This window comes from Thamnophis elegans, chromosome 9 (genome assembly GCF_009769535.1).
Source record: "Thamnophis elegans isolate rThaEle1 chromosome 9, rThaEle1.pri, whole genome shotgun sequence".
Lineage (NCBI taxonomy): Eukaryota > Metazoa > Chordata > Lepidosauria > Squamata > Colubridae > Thamnophis > Thamnophis elegans.
In genome coordinates, this window is record NC_045549.1 from 77,427,929 (window position 1) to 77,449,143 (window position 21,215).

At 59.9% G+C, this 21,215-nt stretch overlaps 2 protein-coding genes across 6 annotated transcripts; one reads left to right on the forward strand and one right to left on the reverse strand.

Moving 5' to 3' along the window:
* Positions 1–423: 423 nt before the first annotated feature.
* On the forward strand, positions 424–17,153 carry FOXJ2 (forkhead box J2). 4 transcript variants are annotated; one of them, XM_032224724.1, is made up of 11 exons: positions 424–687; positions 8,633–8,983; positions 10,760–10,834; positions 11,181–11,249; positions 11,686–11,823; positions 11,935–12,136; positions 13,144–13,425; positions 13,673–13,774; positions 13,884–14,084; positions 14,612–14,707; positions 15,008–17,153. In XM_032224724.1, the coding sequence occupies exons 1-11, from the start codon at positions 601–603 to the stop codon at positions 15,085–15,087; spliced, it is 1,683 nt and encodes a 560-aa protein (XP_032080615.1). In that variant the 5' UTR covers positions 424–600; the 3' UTR covers positions 15,088–17,153. The 4 variants fall into 4 exon arrangements, with proteins under 4 accessions (XP_032080615.1, XP_032080618.1, XP_032080617.1 ...); XM_032224727.1 differs by lacking the exon at positions 424–687 and adding an exon at positions 1,071–1,358; XM_032224726.1 differs by lacking the exon at positions 424–687 and adding an exon at positions 1,071–1,354.
* Positions 17,154–18,311: 1,158 nt separating this feature from the next.
* On the reverse strand, positions 18,312–20,999 carry LOC116513575 (C3a anaphylatoxin chemotactic receptor-like). Of its 2 annotated transcripts, XM_032224728.1 has the most exons (3): positions 20,862–20,998; positions 20,186–20,232; positions 18,312–19,897 (listed from the first exon to the last, which is right to left on the reverse strand). In XM_032224728.1, the coding sequence occupies exon 3, from the start codon at positions 19,875–19,877 to the stop codon at positions 18,528–18,530; it is 1,350 nt and encodes a 449-aa protein (XP_032080619.1). In that variant the 5' UTR covers positions 19,878–19,897; positions 20,186–20,232; positions 20,862–20,998; the 3' UTR covers positions 18,312–18,527. The 2 variants fall into 2 exon arrangements, with proteins under 2 accessions (XP_032080619.1, XP_032080620.1); XM_032224729.1 differs by lacking the exon at positions 20,186–20,232 and having other exon boundaries at positions 20,862–20,999.
* Positions 21,000–21,215: the final 216 nt, after the last annotated feature.

A 21,215-nucleotide genomic window follows, 5' to 3' on the forward strand; every position in this document is an offset into this window, starting at 1 on the left:
CGCCCAGGAGAAGCGGCTCTTCTCAGCCGGGGCGCAGCACCTGGAAGCAAAGACCGCAGCAGCAGCGGCGGCCCCCAACCGCCTCCAGGCCCCGAAGCGCCCGCTCTCCCCGCCGCCCAGCCCCGCGCAGGTTCCGCTGCTGCCCCCCAAGCCGCCCGCAGCTCCCCCCCCCGCCCGAGGGGGCCTGGCAGGGGCGTCGGGCAGGGCGGCCGGGCGCGTCTTCATCGGCTCCCTCCGACGGACCCCGCGGCGCACGTTCCGGGGCTGCCCGCCACACGGGGCTGGGAGGGGCGGGGGCGCGCGGCCCCCGGACGGCCTCGGCGGCGCTTAAGGTGGCCGCGGCCTCTGGCGCGGAGCGGCCCTGCCGCCAGACCCCCCACCGCCCGCCCGCCCGCCCGCTGCGGCAGGACAGGCCCCTCCCCGACGGCGGGGCTCCTCGGGCTCCGGGGACGCGCTCCGGCCGCCCGGAAGGCCAAAGAGGCGGCCTTAGCCTCCCCAGCCGGCGTGCCGGCCCCTCGGCCGCTTCCCAGGGGCTGAGGGGGGTCCGCGGGCGGCGAGGGAACCGGCAGACCGGCCCCTCCTCCCACCCCCCCCCGCCCGATGCCTCCCGGGCGCCGCTGCTGCGGCTGCTGCTGGGCGCGCGAACCCCCGGGCGAGGGAGCGCCGGACCCTCCGCCGGCTGAGCGGGTGAGCGGTGGGGGGGGGGGGCGGCGGGGGGAGCGGGCCAGGACCCTCCCCCCCCTCCCTTCCCCCCCTGGGGCTCCACGCGCGGCCCCCTCCCTCCCCCTCCCCCCCCCGGGACCCCCGAGGGACCCTCCGACCCACACAGGCGGGGGGGGGCTGGCGGGGGGGGGGCCGGGCAAGAGGGGGAAGCTCGGAGGGACCCGGCGACGGAGCCTCCCCGCCGAAGTGCCGCCGCCGCCGGAGCCGCCGAGGGAGCCTCCTTAAGGCGGGGAGGGCGGCGGGTGACGCGGCCCGGGGGAGGCGGAGCAGCGGCCGGGGAGGAGCCGGGGCCTGCAGTGGAGCCGCGGCCCAGCGCGCACCGAGCCCGAGCGGCGGCGGCGGAGGAGGCGGCGGTGGCGGAGGGCCTGCGGGGGGCTCCGGGGCGGCCTGCCTTCCCTGCGGCGGAGAGCGAGCGAGCGAGCGAGCGGCGGCCGAGCGGGAGAGGACGAGCGAGCCCTTCGCCAGAGGCCTCCGCCGCGCCCTTCCTGCTCCGTCCAGGCGGGGCCCGGCGGCCGCTGCGCCCGAGCGCCGGAGATGCGGGAGCGGCGGGCGCAGAGGGCCGGGCGGAGCGTGAGGCCGGGGCGCGGGGCGGCGGCGGAGGCGGCGGCGGCGGCGTCCCCCTGAGCGGCCGGTGGGTGAGCGAGCGAGCGAGCGGGGCGGGCGGGCAGGGAGGGTTGCTGGGCGCCGCCGCGGCCTTTCCCGCCGGAGCCGTTGGCGCCCCGGCCCCGATGCCCTTGAGGGCCCCGCCCGGCCTTGCCCAGCACGGGGGGGGGGGGAGGGGGAGGAGGGTTGGGGCCGAGGGGGGTCGGGGGGAGGGAGGGGCCCCCGTTGGGCCTCCTGGGGGGCGTGTGGGGTCGTAGCCAGCCCCTCCCCCATTCCTCCGAGGCCCCCCCCTCCCCGGGGCAGAGGGGCTGCAGAGAGGGGGACCCCCCCCCGGCTCCCCCCCCTCTGGTTGCAGAGGGAGGGAGGGAGGGTCTTCCTTGGGGCCCCTTCGCCCTGGGTGGGTAGATGGGACCCTGGATAGGAGCCCCCTCCGGCTCAGTTTCTGGCCCCAGGGAAGCAGGAGGGGCTGCCAGGGGGTCCTCAACTGGCTCCCCTGGGAAAACAGGAAAGGTGGGTCCCCCCCTCCCCCCCCTCCCCTCCCCTAGGGAAAAGGCCAGACCTGTATAGGGGGGGGGAGGGAGGGGGAGATTTTCATACTGAGCAATATCCCCCCTGCGAGCGGACTCTTCTCCCCAGAATTGTGGTTCAGGGGTGCTGGTTGTCTGAAAAGGCAGGCAGAGGGTGCTACCACATAACCTTGTTGTTGTTGTTGTTGTTGTTTTGGTTTGACTTTGGCCCACTTAACAGCAGGCTGAGGGAGCTTCTTGAGGGAGCCCCGCTGTCTTCTGGGGCTGCCCTTCCTGGTTTCCCAACTTTGTCCCACAAAGGCAGCAGCCGCCTATGGTGGAAGCTTTTGCTGCTGCTGCTGTTACGTAATGAACCCATCGGCCTGGGTGATCCCCAAAGATTTATCAGCTCATCTCAGTCTCCCTTCTGCCTTCTACCTTTGGTGGCGTTTTCTGGGTAGAGCTAGAAAATACCTTTCCCTGCAAACTTATGGGGGGGAAAAACAGCTCTTGGAATGACTTGCCCTCCTCTGAACCACCCTCAGCAGTGAATTTTGCCTCCCTCAATGGAAATAAAGTAGGGAAGGGCTGATTGACCCCAGAAAGTTGATTGGGAGTTGTGGAGAATATTTTGCTCTTGGCTGAATTTATTCAGGTAACAACAGTCCAGATGTAAGTGAATGTAGTTGCTTTTGCCTGTTGGCAAAAGACGAAATAGGAAAGGAAGGAAGCAGCAGCTTTCATTCCCTTGCAAACTCTCCCCACCAACCACCACTTTTTCCTGTCCTGCCTTGTGCTCTGAGGGAGCCCCACAGAGCCCACTGGCCCCAAAAGTTGGAGGGCCCAACATTAAGCCAAAACAAAATTAAATAGACCACTGTGTGCATCGGGGCCATGGAGCTTTCCCAGCAGCCCCCATTCGCACCTCGGTTTGAATGGTGGTTATAATAGGTAACACAACATGCCATGTATCCATATGTTATTCACAGACTATCTTCCCCTGCCATCTGAAGCCAAAAGCCAACCAGTGGCTTAATGCAATGTGTGAATGCACTTCTTCACAATTGCTTTTGTCTAGTAATTTGACGTTTAGTCTCTAGACTGATCTGCTCTTGGTGCTAATTGCTCACAGTTTTCCATTTTAACCATACAAGCAAGTTCTGTGCATACAATCCACTTAAGACTCTAGCCAAGTGGCTTATGATCAAATTATGGCAATAGAAGAAGAAGGTTGCTTTAAGAAGAACAAAAGATCGTAAAAGATTACATTGGATTTTTAAAGAAATGACCACTAAAATATCTTTTTTCAGATTTCATTTCAGTTCAAGGAAGTATTTATCTTTCTATCTACAACAGAGTCCAGCTCACTTCCATAGATCCTGCAAGGGCAGTTTTAAGACAAATGGTAATTGTTTTGTGGTTTTACAAAGAAATCTGCTGCTGGATCCATTCTGCTGGATTTTTTACTTGTTTCATTAAATGGGAAAGTACTTTAAATTCACATGCCTTCTGACAAGAAGGGCGGACAACAAATTCTCATTTTGCGGTGAATGACGGGGCTAGGGGCATGTGCAGAGTGCCATCCCCCCCCCCTCCCGTCCCTCATTGCTTGCTCCCACGTGCCAAGAATTCCACCACTTCCTGGCAGGAGGAGGAGGAGGAGGAGGAGGGTCTCATTCCAGGACTTAACAGCTGCTGCTTCTGGTCTGGGGTGAAGGCTGCCCTTTTGGCTTGGGGCCTCATGGCATTTGCATGGTTTATATTCAGATATCCAAAAAAATGGTAATTGTTTTCGGTTTAACACGAAGTTTGCATGGAGAGGATTTTACATGGCATAGGCCCTAAATTAGCTTTCAAATAAATGCAATGAGGTGCTTTGGAAATGCAGAGCCAAGGGCACCGTTTGGGAGGACCTGTGGTTGTGGGAGGAAGGCTGCTGAGAAAGAGCTGGACTGGGGGAAACCCACCTCCAGCACCCCTAGACAGGCCTGGCTGGGAAGCATTCCGGGGGGCCGTGAAGAGCCACATTGGGGCTGTGGGGTCGCTGGTAATAGCTGTGGTATCTGTACCGATTAATCAGATAGAATATTGGCAGCTCCTGGTGGATTCCCAGCCCTTTAAAGGGGTCTTCCTGTTGTCTATAATCGCCAGGTCGCAGCCCAGTGCGGGAGGTTTTCTTGCAAATGTCATGAAACTTGTAGACATGATTGCAGGAAGCATCCACAAAGCTCGGTGCTCAGGGGTTTTGAGCAGGAATCCATGCTAGGCTAGATTTCAAACTCAGTAATCAAAACATGAACAAGTTTTGAACTTCACTGTTGCAATTTAGCTATCTTGAATCTTGCAGCTGTCCTGTGTTGAAATCAGATATTATGAATCAGTTTGTGTTGCATTCTTCTTTTTAGTGATAAAAGGAAGAGGAATTATATTCAGGCTTGAATGTTGTTCTCGTTATTATCCACTCTAAAATCAAAGGTATCTGGGCAAAGTTTATAAACATAAAAAAGCAGAGGAATAATTAAAACAAACTATCCTCGTGCAAGACCATTTATATTAGTTTGTATATATATAAAAAAGGAGAAAACACCATCCCTCCTGTAAATTTTTAAAAACCAGGACAGTGATAGGGGGACTTCAGATGCTTCCCATCAGCCACCTGGCAATGGGGAAGAGCTTCTGAGAAATGTAGTTTAGTTAACAGCAAGCTGCCAGTCTCTTGAATGGTCCTAGATTTTTATTTTGTTTTGTTTTAAGGAGAAAACTGCACATTTCACAGAAGAGAGGAGGAGTTATTCTCTTCATTGTCTTGCAATGTAGAATATGTTAGGCTCTTTATGTTACTATCTTGGTCACTGAAGTAATTTTTAAATTTAAATTTGACCAGAGCATTCAACACAGATTCAACATTCGCAGTTGGCCCAGACAATGGTGTCTTTGTGGGTTTCCCCAGATTGAATTGTTCCAGCCCTGCAGATTCTCCAAGGAAGGAAGTCTCCTAGTTCTCTTCTAGTATCTCATATGAGATGCCAGGACACTCCCCCTCCCCCCTGAATTTAGTGGCTTCTTACCTGTGTATAGCACGAATGAAATGCTTTATGTGAATCTCTTGTGCCTCCTTTCCTGCTATTCATGTTTATTTTCATTTAGTTTCATTTCTATCCAAAGATTCTTGGTGTCCTTCCCTGGAGCTGGAACTGTCTTTCTGAACTTTCTCTTAATTTTTTGATGGACTCTCCCTTTCCTCCCAAGAGTTTATCCACCCTCTTTGCAAGCACTGGGAGTTTGGTTCTCCTTCCATGTTTACTTCTGGTAGACTTAGCAGGCATCCAGTTCACAAGGAACAACCGAATAGCTGAGAACGGAAGAACTGATCTTGAAGGGGTTAGCCTGGTCATCTCCTGGAGCTTCAGACCTGGAAAGTTAATACTGAAATAGTTCAGTCACTAAGAATAGACGGGGCAACATGTTTCATAATAATAGTAGGGCCGCTCTCTCTCCTGCAGCAAACTCCAAATGGGACGGTGGCATCGCCTCTAGCCCAGGAAGGCCTCGTCCAGGAGGCCCCCAAAGCATCTGACCAGCAACCAGGCTGTTTCTGGGCTCATCCAGAAGGCTGGATGAAAGCTCCAGAAAGTCCAGGAAAAGACTAATGGGACTCGAAGGTTGGAGGGCACCTTGGAGGGCTTCCAAGCCAGACCCCTGCCCAGGGAAGGAGTCTGCAGACCAAGTGAGACCAATGAGTTGTCCATCAGTTTGTCTGAAAGCCCCCAGTGATGGAAGCCCAACAGTTCCAGGCGACAGGCTGACCCAATGCCCGGAAGCTCAGGAATTTCCTCCTTATTTTGGGTTTGGTTCTCCTTCTGTAAGACCTCCGTCCTTTGGCTCTTGCCCCACCCTCTGCCCTGTGGCATCCCTTCAAGTCCTGGGAGGCTCTTCTCATGTCTCCTCCCAGGTTTCTCTTCTTTAAGCTAAGCACCATTGCTCTTCCATCTACTCCAAGAGGAATTCAGCCTCGCTCTCTCCAGCTCTATAGCCGCCTCCTTGGGATGGCCAGAACTGTAGAGGGCTGGTTGGTGTGACGTAGAACAGAAGGGTCTGCCTCTTACTGGTGCAGCCCAGGAATTGGCTCTTTTCGGTAGCTGCAGGACGCTGCTGGCCCAGGTTTAATGGGAGCTCCACCTTAGCGGCCAGATTCTTTTCCTAGTACGACCGCTGCATCGTCTTATCTCAGGGCTTCTCAACCTTGACCACTTTTAAGGTGCGTGGACTTCAACTCCCAGAATTCTCCAGCCAGCCTGGTGAGGAATTCTAGGCGTTTTAAGTCCACGCACCTTGAAGTGGCCAAAGTTGAGAGACCTGGTTTTCCTTGCACCAAGTTCTTCCTATCTAAGAGAGAGAACTCTGCTTTCCTTCATTTGTTCAACTCACCCAAGTGTCGTGTTTCCCCCCCCCCCGTCCCCCGGGTTGGTCTGAAGGATATTCTAAGATCCTTTTCAAGGGCCATTGAAATAAATGTAATTAGCAGTGACTTGCATAAGTCAAGGAGACTAAAACATAATTGACTTAATTTGGGTTCATTCTTTTCGTGGGCGGCCTTTGAATGAAGGCCGTGATGAAAAATCTATAATATTTCCTCACAGTTCCTCACGTTTCCCGACACAAAAGAAGGCACAATTCCAGGCTACCTAATCCCCATTTCTCCTAGCCTAGTTTTGCCTTCCTAGTAGACCAAAGGAGGCACGCTCTCTGCTTTTCCCCACTCTTCTTCTACCTGTTCATGAGCGAAGTGCCTTTGGAATTGTTGATGGTGAAACTGAGGAGTGGTTATTTAGTTCCAGGTAAATTAATCCAGTACCGATTAGCAGTTTATGAGCTGGATTCTTGTCCTTTTCCTCCCTTGTTTTTGTCCCTCAAACTTCTGATCAAGGGGGAAAGGATCTTATCTAAAAGGCTGAGAAACCAAGGATGGTAATAGCCTGTGGTTAAAAGAATAGAAGTATGACCATGACGTATTGCCCTTAACCTCTTAATCTCTAAAAGAACACAAAACGGACGTCTGGGAGACGCCTACTGAGCCTCAGAGAATATTTGCTGCTGGTTCCTTGCTGTAAAACTCTAATTTCCAGACTTCTCTTGAGTCCGTGGCCCGTACAGTTAGTCCTTCATTAAGCTTCTTTGCATCAAGGATATGAAACAGATCAGCAAATAATTGTAGCCTCGGGGTAGGCCCTGGGGTGGAGGTGAGGCAGGGGTTTTTTTCCCTGAGGTTCTTCTGACTTTAAGGATTCCCTTAACCAGCCAATAAGAACTAAATCGTTAACACACAAACCCAACCAGGCTAGAAAAGCTACTTGACTGGAGGCGAGATCCTCTCCTGCTCAGATTCACCTGCTGCTGCAGGGCAAGTGTGATTGGCTCCTACAGCAGGTAGATCTGGAGAGGAGATCTCTGTTCAGGGATTCCCGTCTCTTTGAATCAAAAGAAATTTGGCCACCCTCTTCCAGCTTTTGAGAGTCAGATTGTGACGGCTTGTATCCGCAGCTGCAAAAGCGTTTCCCAGTTGGCTGGGGGCCCCTGCCAGCCCTCCCCCCCCCCCCCCGTGTAAGGGAAGCTGCTCCCATCCCTGGGACTCACCCCTGGAGAAAACACGCTTGAGTTGCTGGAGGTGCCAGTGGTGCAGCCTGATGCTGAGGGGCAGGTGTGGGTGTGCGGCCAAGGCCTCCTTGACTCTTGGGGGTGGGCAGCTACCCCGCAGTCCCAGGGGAAGGCGCTGTGGGGCAATCCCAGGAGGAGGGGAGAGGGCAGCCCCTCATCTCCCTCTGACAGATGCAGCCTGCCTGCCCCACGGCGCCTCCTTAGCTTTGGCCTTGGTCCTCTGGGCATCTGCACACAGGCTGGCCGCTTCATCCCACAGGAGGGGTGAGGCATTGTGGGAAGCGTCTACTCATCCACGCTAGATCCACCCTGGTTCCCCCCGGCCCTCCGTTCGGCCTGATTTATGATGTTTTTAAGTTTAGATCGTTCTCTGCGAGGAGCCTACAGAATGATTGTGGGGAATGCAGAAATCCCCATGGATGAATGAGTCCGTGCTCTTAATGGTGCAAATGTGCTCACAGCCCCTGAGTAGCCACAGCCCTTGGGCTCCGGTCCCTCCTCCTCTGAGCGGTCGACGGAGTCCGCCTCTTGCCCCCAGCAGTCTGGCTCCTCATTTGGCCCACCTGGGAAGGATGGAAACCTCCAGCTGGTCAGGGTCAAACTCCTGGATCAGGGCAGAGTTTGCCTGCAATGCTGCACTTTAACCACTGTGCCCTCATGGCTCCCTAAGGATCCGTCTTAGCTTTCATCTAATTATACCCTTATTGACGGACTGCCCACTTCCAGCCAGTTTCCCTTTCTAGTTGCCACCATCATCCTGAGATCAGGCATCACTTAACCACATCCCCCCTCAGCAATGGAAGTTCCAGTCCCTGCTGGCAGTCGGACGTCAAGAACTGCCTGTGGTTGAGCTAGCGCCTCTCCCTTAGGTTGGGGGTGTGTGTGTGTGTGTGTGTGAGTGAGTGTGTTCGATCGTCTGTGCAGACGATTTGTCACCTGTTCCAGGAAAGTTGTGTGTGTTTCAAGCAGAAGGGATCCGACTGCAGTCTTTGGCTCCCCTAATTGCACTTCTAGGCTACCCAGGCATGGGAGGGGTATAGACCTGGGAAAGGGTGGCTGCAGGGATGAAGGAGACTTCCACGTGGCCCTGCGGAGGGTTGAGGGGCTGCCCAGCTGACCTGCCTTCGCTTCTGTCTCCGCCACAGATCTTGTCCTCCAGCGCCATGGCTTCCGACCTGGAAAGCAGCCTCACCTCCATCGACTGGCTCCCCCAGCTCACTCTTCGGGCCACCATTGAGAAATTGGGGGGGGCTTCTCAGTCGGGCGCCCCGGGAGCTGGCCGGAAGTGTCCGCCCGGCTCCCCCACCGACCCCAATGCCACGCTGAGCAAGGATGAGGCCGCCGTGCACCAGGACGGGAAGCCTCGCTACAGCTACGCCACCCTCATCACCTACGCCATCAACTCCTCGCCCGCCAAGAAGATGACCCTCAGTGAAATCTACCGCTGGATTTGCGACAACTTCCCCTATTACAAGAACGCGGGCATCGGCTGGAAGGTGAGGACCCCGAGCAGGGAGAAAACCGGCTTTTAAGAAGCTAGTCCTCAGTGCCATGACCTGCTCCAGGGCTCACTTGAGCCAAAGCCACAGATCTCTGCCCCCCCCCCTCCCCCCAAGGATCTTGTGGCTTAAATTATGGTGGCGGTTGGGGGGGGGTGCGCATGCGATGGAAGCATTTTTTATACGGGTGGACTTACTTCGGAAGAGAACTCCAGGAAACTTCTCTCTCCTTGCTTCCCAGGCCCCTCCTGAGGGTACATTTAATTAGAACCTTTGTAGGTTCTGCAGTGGGAGGGAGGGGCTCCGGGTTGCAGGGCAAAAAAGGGAAAGGAAACAGGAATGTATAATAAGAAAAATAACACACGGTGTTAAAAGCAGCTGAAACAACCGATCAGACTCGGGGGGAGTGGGGGGGAACGGGACACAGCTGCCCTTTGGGCACCTCAGGGCCGACTCCGGAGGTTGAGGCCTTTGCTCAGAGGGCCAAAGGTTTCGCTCCTGGGGAAGGCCAGGCTTTGGGGGCCAAACCCGAAATCCCAGATGGGCCGCAGCAGCAGAGGCAGAGCCTCCCCCCCCACCCCCACCCCCAGCCCAGAGGGTCCTTGTTTATGTGGGGAAAAGCCACAAATGCTATTTCAGTCCTGCAAAAGTTTCTTGGGCTGAGCTCTGGAGAAAGAACACCACCTCCTGTCTCTTGATCAAGATTTTGCTTTGCTCCAGGAAAGCCGTCTGGTTTGGGTAACAGGACCTGGTTTTCTGGCAGACAGCAGCCCTGTTCTGAGGATTGTTTTCGGAAGACCGGGGGGGGGTGGGGGTTGATGGGCGACTGGAGATGGGGACCTTGGAGGGTCAGAGCTGGAAGTCCTGGGTGGGCAGGCAGGCAGGAGAGAGTGGAGAACGCCCTGCTCCTCCTCCACCTCCTCCTCCTCCTCGGGGCAGGGCTGCCTAGAGGCCCCCGGGGTCTCCTTGGAGCCCCTTCGTGGACTCTCGTGCCTGGCCTGGAGAACCCAAGGAGGACATCCAGGGGTGGAATCCAGCAGGTTCTGGCAGGTTCTGGAGAACCGGAAGCAGAAATGTTGAGTAGTTGGGAGAACCGGCCAGTGCCACCTCCGGCTGGCCCCAGAGGGGGGAGGGAAGGGGGATCCTTCCCCTGCCAGGCCCACCAAGCCCCGCCCACGGAAGCGGCAGTTTTAAAAAAATGGATTTCACCCCTGGCGACCTCCCTTCCTCCATCTGGGCCGATTCGAGGTGGTTGCCGTGCAGCATAAGATGGGCAGACGGGCCTGTAAGACCAATATCCTTCCCGGGTCCTGCTGGCTGCAGTCGTTTTATCCAGGCCTGATTAGGCCCGGCCGGCTCTTGGTCCCAGGCCAGAGAAGGCCAGCCTGCTGCTGCTGCTGCCCCCCCCCCCCCTTGCAGCCCTCCATTGCCCAGCAGAGTTTGGTTTCTCAGCTGCTTGGTGGTGGTGCAGAGAACGAGGGGCCCGGGAGCCCTGAAGGCTGCCTTCCCTGGGCTGAAGCTGTGGGGATGGGCAGGCTTCTCTGTGGCCGGGAGCCCTGGGGGGGGGCCCAGGGGCTGTCAGGGCAGGGGGCCTGGGGGGGGGGAGGAAGGGGGCTTGGATTGCTTGGGGGGGCGGGGACTGAGATGCAGGGGAAGCTGCTGGGCCAACCTTCGCTCTTTCTCCCAGGAAGTGGGCAAGGCGTGTTGGGGAGGAGGTGGGAAGGCTAAGCAGCTGCTTGACTACTGCAGTGATCCCTCCGGTTCTCTCCCTAGAACTCCATCCGGCACAACCTTTCGCTGAACAAATGCTTCCGGAAAGTGCCTCGTCCCCGGGACGACCCTGGGAAGGTGAGCCGGCTTTTCCCCACCGGGGGATTCCTTCGAGCCTTTCGCCTTCCCTTGGCCCAGCCAGGCAGAAGGAGGCCGAGGGGAGGAAGAAGGCGAGGGGTGGGGGGGTGGGGGCAGAGTGGGGGTTCTTTGGAGGCAGCCGGCAGAGGCAGGAGGACGGGAGCTTCGCCTGGGAGGCTCCCTTCCCTTTCTGACGGGGGCGGCGGCTGCCCTTCCTGTCCAACCTGTTCCTCCCAGGAGGGTTTACAGGGGGGGAGGAGGAGGAGGAGGGCAGGGAAAGGGGAAGAGGGCAGAGGCCGCGGAAGAGCGGGAAGAGCAGCTGCATTGCCTGCCTTTCTCCTTCCAGGGCTCCTATTGGACGATTGACACCTGTCCCGATATTTCCCGGAAGAGGCGCCATCCGCCGGATGACGATGTGAGTTTGGCCCTCCAGCAGAGCCCTGAGAAGGGGGGGGGGGTGTCCTCCTTCCCCAGGGAAAGGGGCTTTGAGACTAGTCGGGGAGCCCCCTTTCTCCCACATGCGTTCCCAGCTGAGCGGTGCCTCCTCAAGGCCTCCGTCTTGCATAGCGGAAGAGATTTGATGGACGTCTCCTTCAGTCGCTTAATTGATGAGAGTTTTGTCAAACTCTCTCAGCCCACGCGGCCCTTTGGGGGTCCCCCCAGGGCTGCCACCGTGTGAGGGAGTCCTAGGAAGGGTGCCTGGCCTTGGCCACCAGGGATGGAGCCCGGGGCTTCTCTCGGAGGTCCCTGGCTTGGGAGCTTGCGCCGGCCTTCCTTGCGCCTGGCGTTTGTGCAGAAGGTGCGTCCGTATTTCTTGTGCTGAGGCCTCTCCGCCTGCTTTGATCTTCCAGCTGTCACAGGATTCCCCGGACCAGGAGGCCAGCAAAAGCCCCGGGGGGGCCGTCTCTCTGGGCCCGGAGGCCTCCTCGCTCTCCCCCGAGTCCAACCAGCAGCTCTCCTTGCAAAGCACACACCCCAGTTACGGCCAGGTGCGTGACGGCGGCCCCGAGGACCCTTGGCCGGGTGGGGGCAGGAGGCCCGCTGAGCCTTGGCCCAGGACAGCTGCTCCTGCTTCAGCCCCTTCTTGCCTTCTGCAACAGAGCGCGGGGCCCGTGGAGGTGGCTGCCACGGTGGCGGGTGGACAAGGCCGGGAAGGGACCGAGGGGCCACCTCCGCACTACAGCACCAGCAACGACCTGAAGTTCTCCTACTCCGAAATCAACTTCCAGGATCTGAGCTGGTCCTTCCGGAACCTCTACAAATCGATGCTCGAGAAGTCCTCCTCCTCCTCCTCCCAGCACGGTGAGTCATGGGGCCAGGCGGTCGGGGGGGGGGTAGTTGCACCCGGGACCGTCTCTTCTGATCCAGACGGGGGCTGCTTTGAGTCGGAGACCCTCTGAGGAGGATGGGCGGCTGGCATGAAACGGCCCACTTCAGGGGGGAGCCCCCCCGTCTGCCCCCAGCGCCCCTCCCCTTTGGCTCACCTGCCCGGGGCTCTGCCTGGGAGTGTCTGGTGCGGGGGTGGGGTTGCTGTGCGGGGGTGCGCAGTTCGCTCTAGATGGTTCTTTGCGCATGTGCAGAACAATTTACAGTGAACTGCGCACGCACGGTCACTAAAAGCCAAAATGGTGAAGGCCCAGCGGTGGCGAGGGAAGCGGCTCAGGGGCGTGGCAGGCCTGGGTCGCTGCCGGTTCTGCAACCAGGCCTGAATTCCACTACCGGTTCAGCCAAACTGGCCCGAACTGGGAGCAACCCACCTCTGGTCTGGTGGGGATCGGCCAGTGAGGGACATCAGGGAGGCTGGGCTGGGCGAGGGGGGTGTTGCTCTTTTGCGGAGGGCAAACTCTTCGCAGCCCCCCCCCCGCCCGCCCGCCTTCTGAAACCGCTCCCTGGCCCCAGGAGGGGCACAGCTGGCAGGGCGCCATATTGAGCAGACCCCCCCTCCTGCTTGCCCAGCGGCCTTTCTCTGGAGGAGGCAGAGCTGGATTGCGGGGGTGGGGGGGGGCATTGGAAGCAGGAGTTGCCATGGGAAAAGCCAAGCGTTGCCAGCTGCACATAAAGAATAGGCACAGGTTTGGTCACACCTCTGTGGCCCCCACCTCAGTTCTTTGGCCCCCCCGCCTGTAGACCCCCCTGACTGGGTTCCAGTCAGAGACAGGTTCAGTTCCCAGCACCAGAGCCCCCACTCCCCCCCCCCGGGAAAGAGCCCAGGTCTGGCCCGCAGGGGTTGGGGGAGGGCAGGAAGGCCGTTTGCCCCCCCCCCCCCCCAATGTGCCTGCTGAGCGTTTTCCTCCTCATTTGCCCTTCAGATTTCTCCTCCCTCCTGGAGCCCTCCAACCACAGCTACTACATGTACCAGCAGCCACAGGGGCCTCCCTCCGTCGGAGCTGCGCTGCCCCTCCACACTCCAACCTCGGAGAGCTGCCAGTCCCAGAGCAGCAAGCAGCAGGCGGGGGACGGCTACGGCCCCCCTCCCGTGATGTCTCTGCACCCCTCTGCCATGCAGCACGGAGGGTACCACCAGCACCATCATCCCCACGCCCACCCGCAGCAGCAGCAGTCTCAGGCCTCCCTCAATAACGCCAGCTTTGGTGAGTCCCAGCCCAGGGAGGGGCCTCGTCCCGTGCGGGGGGGCTGGGGGAAGAATGGCCGCCCACGTGGGCGGAAGCCATCTTATCTCTCTCTGGCATCAATGAACAGGGCGGCTTTGTTGAGTGGCGTTTTGATCCTCCGTAACATCTGGGTGCATCTCCTGCGCCCAGGGAGAAGGTCCTGGGGGTGGGGGTGGGGAAGGGGCCGCTCATTTCCCTGCCTGTCTTGTCTCCCGCCCCCTCCCAGCTTTCCCCCCCGACTGGTGCTCCAACATCGACTCTCTGAAGGAGAGCTTCAAGGTGGTCAACCGGCTCAACTGGTCCAGCATTGAACACTCCCAGTTCTCAGGTGAGGCATCTTCTTCGAGGGGAGGGGGTTTGAGGAGGGACCCTGCCCTCCACTGGAGGGGTCTCCCTGGTGCGGGCAGAGCAGTGATTCCCCCTCCCTCCCTCCGCAGAGTTAATGGAGAGCCTCCGCCAGGCCGAACGAAAGAACTGGTCCTTAGACCAGCACCACATTGCCAACCTCTGTGACTCCCTGAACCACTTCCTCACCCAGACCGGGCAGCTCCCTCACCTGGGGGGGCCCCCACAGCCCCCCCGCATCTCCGAGTCCTGTGCCCTGAACAGCAACAAGCAGGAGCAGCCCATGGGCCAAGGTAGATCCCGAGGGGACAGGGGAGGGAGGGAGGGGCAAGGGTGGCCGCCTTTTGGGGGGGGGAGCGTGCCCCTCCCCGGAAGGAATCTGGGCCACCCGAGAAAACCAACCGCCTCGGCCTATGACGGGGTTATGGGGAGCCGATTGGGGGCAGCGGCTGAGGGTTGGACGAGAGAGGGAGTCTAGGCCCAGGCCCCCTCTTGCCCTCCTCGTGGCTCTCCCACCCCCTTTAATAAAACTCTCCCAGGGTCATAGCAGGGGAGGTCAGGACCAGCTCCGTGGATGGCGGGGAGGCCCAGAGACCCTCTGCCCCCAGATGCCCAAGTGAGGCCCCAAAGTCCTTTCCCCGTCCTGGAGGGAGGAAGGGGGGGCGGATGGGGAAGCCTTTTCAGTACGAAGCGTGACATGAACCGGATCTTCCCCAGAGGGAGGAAGCCAGCAGCCCCCATCAAGCAGCCCCCTCCCCATAGAGACGGTGTGGATTTTCAGACCTGACCCTCCCTCTCTGCCCCTCCCCCTTCTCCCCAGTGAACTATGGTCAGCCGGCACCTCCCCACCTGTATTCGGGACCCTCTCCGATGTACCCGATTCCCACCCAGGATTCGCCAGGGTACAACCGCCCAGGTAAGGAGACGCCCAGCGGGGGAGGCAGCCAGCTGCCGCTTGAGCTGATTGGCAGATGCTCCTCCTGGTTTCTGAGACACTCTGGACGTCGGCCTGCCCACTTAATCCCTCCGGCCTCCAATCGGCAAACCTCTCGGAGGGTCCGAATGTTTTGATTCCATTGAGGGCTCCCTCCGATGCCAGCGAGAGGGGAGGGGGCTTTGCCACCGGAGGCACTCAGAAGAATCCCACTTACTAAACCGCTTCCTCCTTGTGCTCCCCCCCTTCTCCCCCCCCCCCCGCCTTCTGCAACTTTCTCAGGTCACCACTTGGTTTCGCGGCCCCCTCCAGGAGCCCCCGAGGAGATCCCGGATGATTTCAATTGGGATTTGATCACCTAGCAAGCGAGAGACTTGGAAGGCCGCCCCTCCCTCCCGGAGGGTCCCTTGCAGGGGGAGGAAGCTGTGCGGCCAGTCCCAGGCCAGGCTCGGCCTCCTTCCTTGCCTGTAAATAGATATATATTCTCTACTTCAGCCTGAGAAGCTGCCACGAGATGCTGCCCGAGATAATCTCCCTCGCGCTCCTTGTTTTTACCTTCTTCTTCTTCTTTTCTTCTTCTTCTTCCTTATTATTATTATTATATCATCATCATCATCATCATCATCCTTGTACCCAGCCCTTTTCGCGCTCTCTGCCAGCTTCGGACTTTTACGCGCTTAGCGGGCACCTTGTCTGGGTGCCAGTGGGGAGGAGGAGACTTCCAAAGAACGGAGGGCGCCTTTCATCGTCATCACCGTCTCCCCTTGTACAATTCCTCTTTCCCCCAGAGGTGGCCAGGGACTCCCTTGATTGCTGCTGAAGTGAGCGCGCCCGTGGATCTTGAGAGTCTGTAAGAATTATGTTCTTCCTAAATGTCGTAACGTACATGTGTGTGGCGGTGAGGGGGGGGGGAGTTGGACTGAAGGAGGACTCTGCCCACTTCCTTGCACCAGCGAGCACCAGCGAGCGAAGACGGGAGGAAGACGGAGCTCGGAGAGACTGGCTGGAACGGGAAGCGAGGAGGAGGAGGAGGGGGGGGGAAATCGTCCGACTTGCAACGCAAAGGCCGTTCGGCTGTTTGGCGGCTGCTGAAAGAGGAGTGGGGGGGGGGCCTCCCTGCCCTTTCGCCCTTCAGCCCTTGGCAGATGAGAAGAGCCGGACAGGCCCGCTCCCTCCGTGTCAGGTGGGCTGGACCAGACCCCCGCCCACTGCCGCCAGAGCTGCTCCCACTGCCTCCTCCTCTCTTCCCCTCCTTGAAGGCAGCAGAGGAGACAATCAAGAAGAGCCATCCTCTTCTCCCCTTCAAGGGCCTTTTTGTTTTCAAACGTCTGGATTTGACTTCCCCCCCCCCCCACCAACCCCTCATTTTGCTGGAACGTGTTGTGACTTGTGATGCAAACGTGGAGGAGGGTCTTCCCCCCCCCCCCTGCCTTGTACAGCTGAGCAAGGGAGGCTTCCTGCACGGGGGATGAAGCCGGGCAGAAAGAGGAACATTGTGCCAGGCAGAACGGAGCCCCTCCTGCGGCCAGGAGAGCATCCCGACCTCTGAAGGGGACGGGGCACTCCGCGGTCGACTGGGGCGGGACGATGGAGACCCCCTTCCGCTGCAGGGAGGGTGGGGAATGGCAGAGGCCGGGTGGAGGAGCGTAGGCAGGCCCCTCCGAGCGTGGGTGCCACAAACGGTGCCCGCCGGGGATTCCACTTTGAGCTGGCTCTGCCGGGGTCTCCCCTTCCTAGTGTGCTTCTTTTGGGGCCGGGCCCCTCCTTCCCCTGCATGCCCCTCCATCTGCCAGCCTGCTTCGTAGGGTCAGCCGAGGGGAGGGAGGTGGGGAGAGCCAGGTTGGATGCAGAACCACCAGGGGGTTGGAGGTTCCACTGCTGGGGAGGGAGGGAGGGGAGTTTGGCCGGGGGGGGGGGCATCGTCCGGTGATCTCAAGGGAGACCCTGAGCCAGATGTGCAGCCCTGGTGCTCCCACCTGTCGTGAGAAGGTTGCCTGAGGCAGGAGGCAGGGATGGCTTCACTCCAGGTTTTGGGCAGGGCGGCTTCTGAAGATGACCCCCCCACCCCACCCAAAGGGTCGTTCAGGGAGGCAAGAGATCATCCATCAGGCTCTTCACACAGTTGCGCCTTTTTGCATATGTAAATCTATGCCAGTCCGTGTCCCAACCGCTCTCGTCCCCCCCCCCCCCCCGGTCTCCTTCTGCGTAAAGAAACTCTGTCCTCCTGGGGTGCCATCCGAGGCTCTGCCAGCGGCCGTCCCTTTCCGTCTGCCTGGGGAAAGGGGCTCAGCCACGGAGGGGGATCCCTCGCCTGCCCATTGCTCCATGGGGCCCACAATGCTTGGTGCCGAGGAGGGGAGGGGCGGCCTCACAAAAATTATTTTTGTGCATGCTTTCTTAATTAAAAAAGTGAATGTTTATGGTTTAACCGTTTGGTGCCCCTGTGTTCATTTGTGGCCGACTCTGCAGGACTGGGGGGTTCAAGGCCCTTTCGGTTCTCACTGAAGAAAAGCCAACAAAAGTTTAAATCCGGCCCTTGGACGTGCAGCCTCTCTGGCTCAGCCCCCCCCCCCCCCGGCGCAAAGGAAGGCTCTGGGTGGCGTTGCGAAGGACTGAGCTGCCTCGGGGAGGGGGCTGTCCTCGCCAAGGGTCCACCTTTCTCCCAGGCCCAGAGTCACCTGGCCATCCAAGGGAGCCCCAAAAGCCCACCAACTCCTGCAGCAACCCCCCCCCATTGTCATGTGATCAAGCTGTAGGCCATGGGTGTGTGCCAGCCCTTAGGACGGGGCCCTGCAAACCTCTCCAGGAGGTCTCCGTACTCCTTGGCTAGCCTCCCCCCACCCCGCTCAGAATGGCCTGGGCCTTCCCCTTTCCTCCCCTTGCAGTGGCCGAGGGATGCCAGCTCAGCCACAAAGCTCCTGAAGGCCATCGCCCGCCCTCGAGGCCCAACAGATGTGAACTTTGCTGGGCGACTTTCTGTTCCTGGGCAGCCTGGAGGAAGGCAGCCTTGGTGAGCTGGCCCAGGGGGTCCCTGTGGCCTGTCCCACCCCCGACTCCCTCCTCCTCCTCCACCCTAGCAAGGAAAGGTGCCTGCTTCCTTCAAGGCAGGTGGGAGATGGAGAGGGGAAAATAAAGATGGCCTCTGGGAATCCCATGCTCTTTATTTCTCATGCAGCCCACGGGGGCTATAAGGGAAACTGCCCCCAATGTATGGAAAGTATCCCCCCCCCACTGCCCCCTGCTGAATCCTCCTCCTAGCAATCCCTGGAGGGGCAGCCCCAGCAGCCTCGGCCTCTGCAAGGGCCCCACGGGGAGGCCTTCCAGTGGGAAGCAGGCCCTGGGAAGGGGCCTCTCCTAGGAGGCTCCTGGCCCAACAGCCACAGAAGGGCCCTTGGGCAGGGTGGGGCCCTGGAGAGATTTAGGCTGCAGCCTCCCTCCCCCCACCCTCGGTTTCTGACCCCTTCCCTTCGGCTGAGTGAAGCGGAGGGGCTGCTCTGGGCCTGGCTGGGGGAAAGGGGAAAGCTGCGTCCTGAGGGGGGGGGCTGGCGGGGGCCTTGGAGAAATAACGGACACCTGAAGAAACGCATCTTTTTGCTCATCTTTTTTAAAGACACCTAAACATTTTTGGGAAAGAAGACTCCTTGCTGACATGCTAGAGGTATATGAGGCGCTTAAAATAAGCCGGGTAAAACAAGCGCAAAAGGTGAGCAGACGTAGTGCAGGTTGCAGGCCCAGCTGGCCTCCCCTCCCTCGCTTGGCTAGAGGTTTCCCCGAAGCTTTGGCTGCCCGGAAGAGCCGCGCGTTAGAGGACCGAAACGTCCACCTCGTCGTCCATCGTGGTCGTCTGCCGCTTGTCCTGGGAAGAGACGGGTGAGGAGGCGCCCTCAGCAAAGGCCCCCTCGAGCACCTCCTGCACCGTCTGGCAGACCTTCCTCCTGAACTGCCGTCCCACGAAGACGTAGAGGAGAGGGTTGAGGCAGCTGTTGGCGTAAGCCAGGGCCACGGAGACGCTGTCCCACCACAGCAGGGCCTGGTGAAGGGAGCTCTGGGGAGGCGCCAGGAGGAAGAGCACCCCGGTGACGTGGTAGGGGGCCCAGCAGAGGAAGAAAGTGGCCACCACCAGCAGGATCAGCTGCAGGGCCCTCCGGCGGGGCCCCGCAAAGACCTTGGCCAGCATCCTCCGGGCAATCAGGGCGTAGCACGCGGCCATGACCACAAAAGGCAGCAGGAAGCCCAAGACGGCTCTGGCGACGGTGGCGGACACAAAGACGCCGGGCGGTTGGGCTTCAGGGAAATCATCGGCCGGTTGGTCCTGGAACTGGGGAATGCTGGCCGTGGAAAAACTCGGATGGACCCCGGGAAACCCGTGCAGCGTGAAAGGAGCCACCGTAACCGGCCTCCTCCTCCTCGTTAACTCTGCCCCTGTCTTGGTTGCAGAAGGGTGCGATAGCCCCAACCCTCTGGTTGTGCTGACAGTGGGGTGGTAGGAGGGCTGTGGGTCGGGGTTCCCACCTGGGAAGAGACCGTCGTAGGCGCTTTCGGTGGGCAAGAGGACGGCGTCTTCTGCGTCCCACAGATCATCGAACCACTGGTAATCCTCGTGTCCCCCCGTTGTCCCCCAGTTGTTGATGCACCTGGTGTTGCCAGATTCATCCTCCAGGGTATCCCGGTAGAAGAAGGAAGGGCAGCACAGAAGGAAGGCCAGGACCCAGATAACACCGCAGATGGCGGACGCCAGCCTGGCCGTCCGGTGATTCTGGCACCAGACGGGTTTGGTCACCAGGAGGCACCGGTCAAGGCTGATGGCGGTGAGTAGGAAGACGCTGGCAAACATGTTGAAAATGACGGCCGAGGGGAGAACCTTGCAGAGGAGCCAGCCGAAGGGCCAGCGCTCGCCGAGGGCCAGCTGGGCGATGGAGAAGGGCAAGGAGAGGCAGCAGACGAAGTCGGCAATTGCCAAGTGCAGGAACCAGACCGTGTTGACCGTCCGCTTCATCTTCAGGGCGATCGCCCAGATGACCAGGCCGTTCCCAGGGAAGCCCAAGAGGAAGGTGATGGAGAAAATGGCCAGAGAACCGGCCGAGGGGGGAGGCAGCAGCGGGGAAGCCTCACTGGCTCCGTCTGCGCTGCCGTTTGCTGGGAGCGGAGCCATCGCCTGGCACAAAGGGAAGCCTGGAAAAAGTTTTGAAACCTTACCTGGGGCTGCAGGTGGAGGGGGGGGCTTTGCAGGCGCCCCCTCCCCTCTCCCCCCCCACCCCCGTTGTCCCCGAGGGGCCTTTGGAGAGCTGCATTTCCAGGCCTCCATCTCCTCCCCCCCCCCCCAGCCTTGTGGGGAGATGCTTGTTGGGCGGCTGCCCACAAGGCGGAGGCCCCTGTGCTTTAGTAAGTGGAGGAGGCTGGCCGGCAGAGGGGATGTCGGCTTTGCTTTCCCAACCACCAGATTCCTGTCATTTGGCTGACCTGGCTCCGCTTGCAAGCGCGGCTGATATCAGGACAAGATCCGAAACCTGCAGGGGAGATTTATATTGTTTGAGTTGATCAGGGAAGGAGGTCCTGGTCCCGGTTAGAGCCAGAAAACTTACTGGCTTTGAACTGCAAAGAAGAGAAGAAAAAAGCCCCCTCCCTTCCAGATCCATTTCAGGACGGCGAAGCCCCACCGGCCAGGCTCTCCTGGTGGCACCCAAACCCTTTGCAGCCCAAGGCCTCGGATCTCTGCTGGCCCCCTCGCAGGATCTGGCCCTGGGGCATGGGGAGGGGGGAGCGCCAGGGGGGTCGACCTTCTTCCACGGTCTGGATGGAGGGAGGCCAGCAAAAGGCGCTTCTTCCTGATCCTCCACGGGGGGCTCCTGCCACCGCTGAGCGGCATCTCGGAGAACAGCAGGGGGCTAAGGAGTGGGGGGGTCTCCACTCGCGCGACCCTCCGATTTCGCTTTGCCCAGGAGCGGCTTTCTCCGCAGGGGCTCTCCGCGGGCAACCGGTCGGTGCAAAGCGAGTGTCCGCTGGAGAGCCGAGGCAGAGCCGGGGGGGGGGGGGGTCTGGGGTAAGCCCAGCGCTCTCGCCTGCCTGCCTGCCTGCCTGCCTGCCTGCCTGCCTGCCTGCCTGCCTGCCTGGGGAGGGTCGCGGCCCCCCTGCCTACCTGGGCGAGGCTGAACCGCGGGGCTCCCTGCCTCTCCTCCTCCTCCGCGGAGTCCAGACGGAGAAAGGGGAGAAAATGCCCCGACAGCGCTTTTGGGGCAGGAGCCGGTTCCGCTTTCCCAGGGGGGCGGGGGGGGCGCTGCAGAAGCGGGCGGAGGGGCTGAGCCGGGGAGACTCCCCGCCACTTGGCGGGAGGGCGGGGAGGGGGCTGAAGCGCATCTCGGCGATGCGGGCGCCTCCCCCTCCCCGCCCTCCTCCCGCACGCGCAGGGTACCAGGCCACGCCCCCAGCCCGGCCCCGGGGAGGAGCCGGCGGAGGGCTCCGCCCCCCGGCGGCCCGGCCGCTCTGCCCCTTC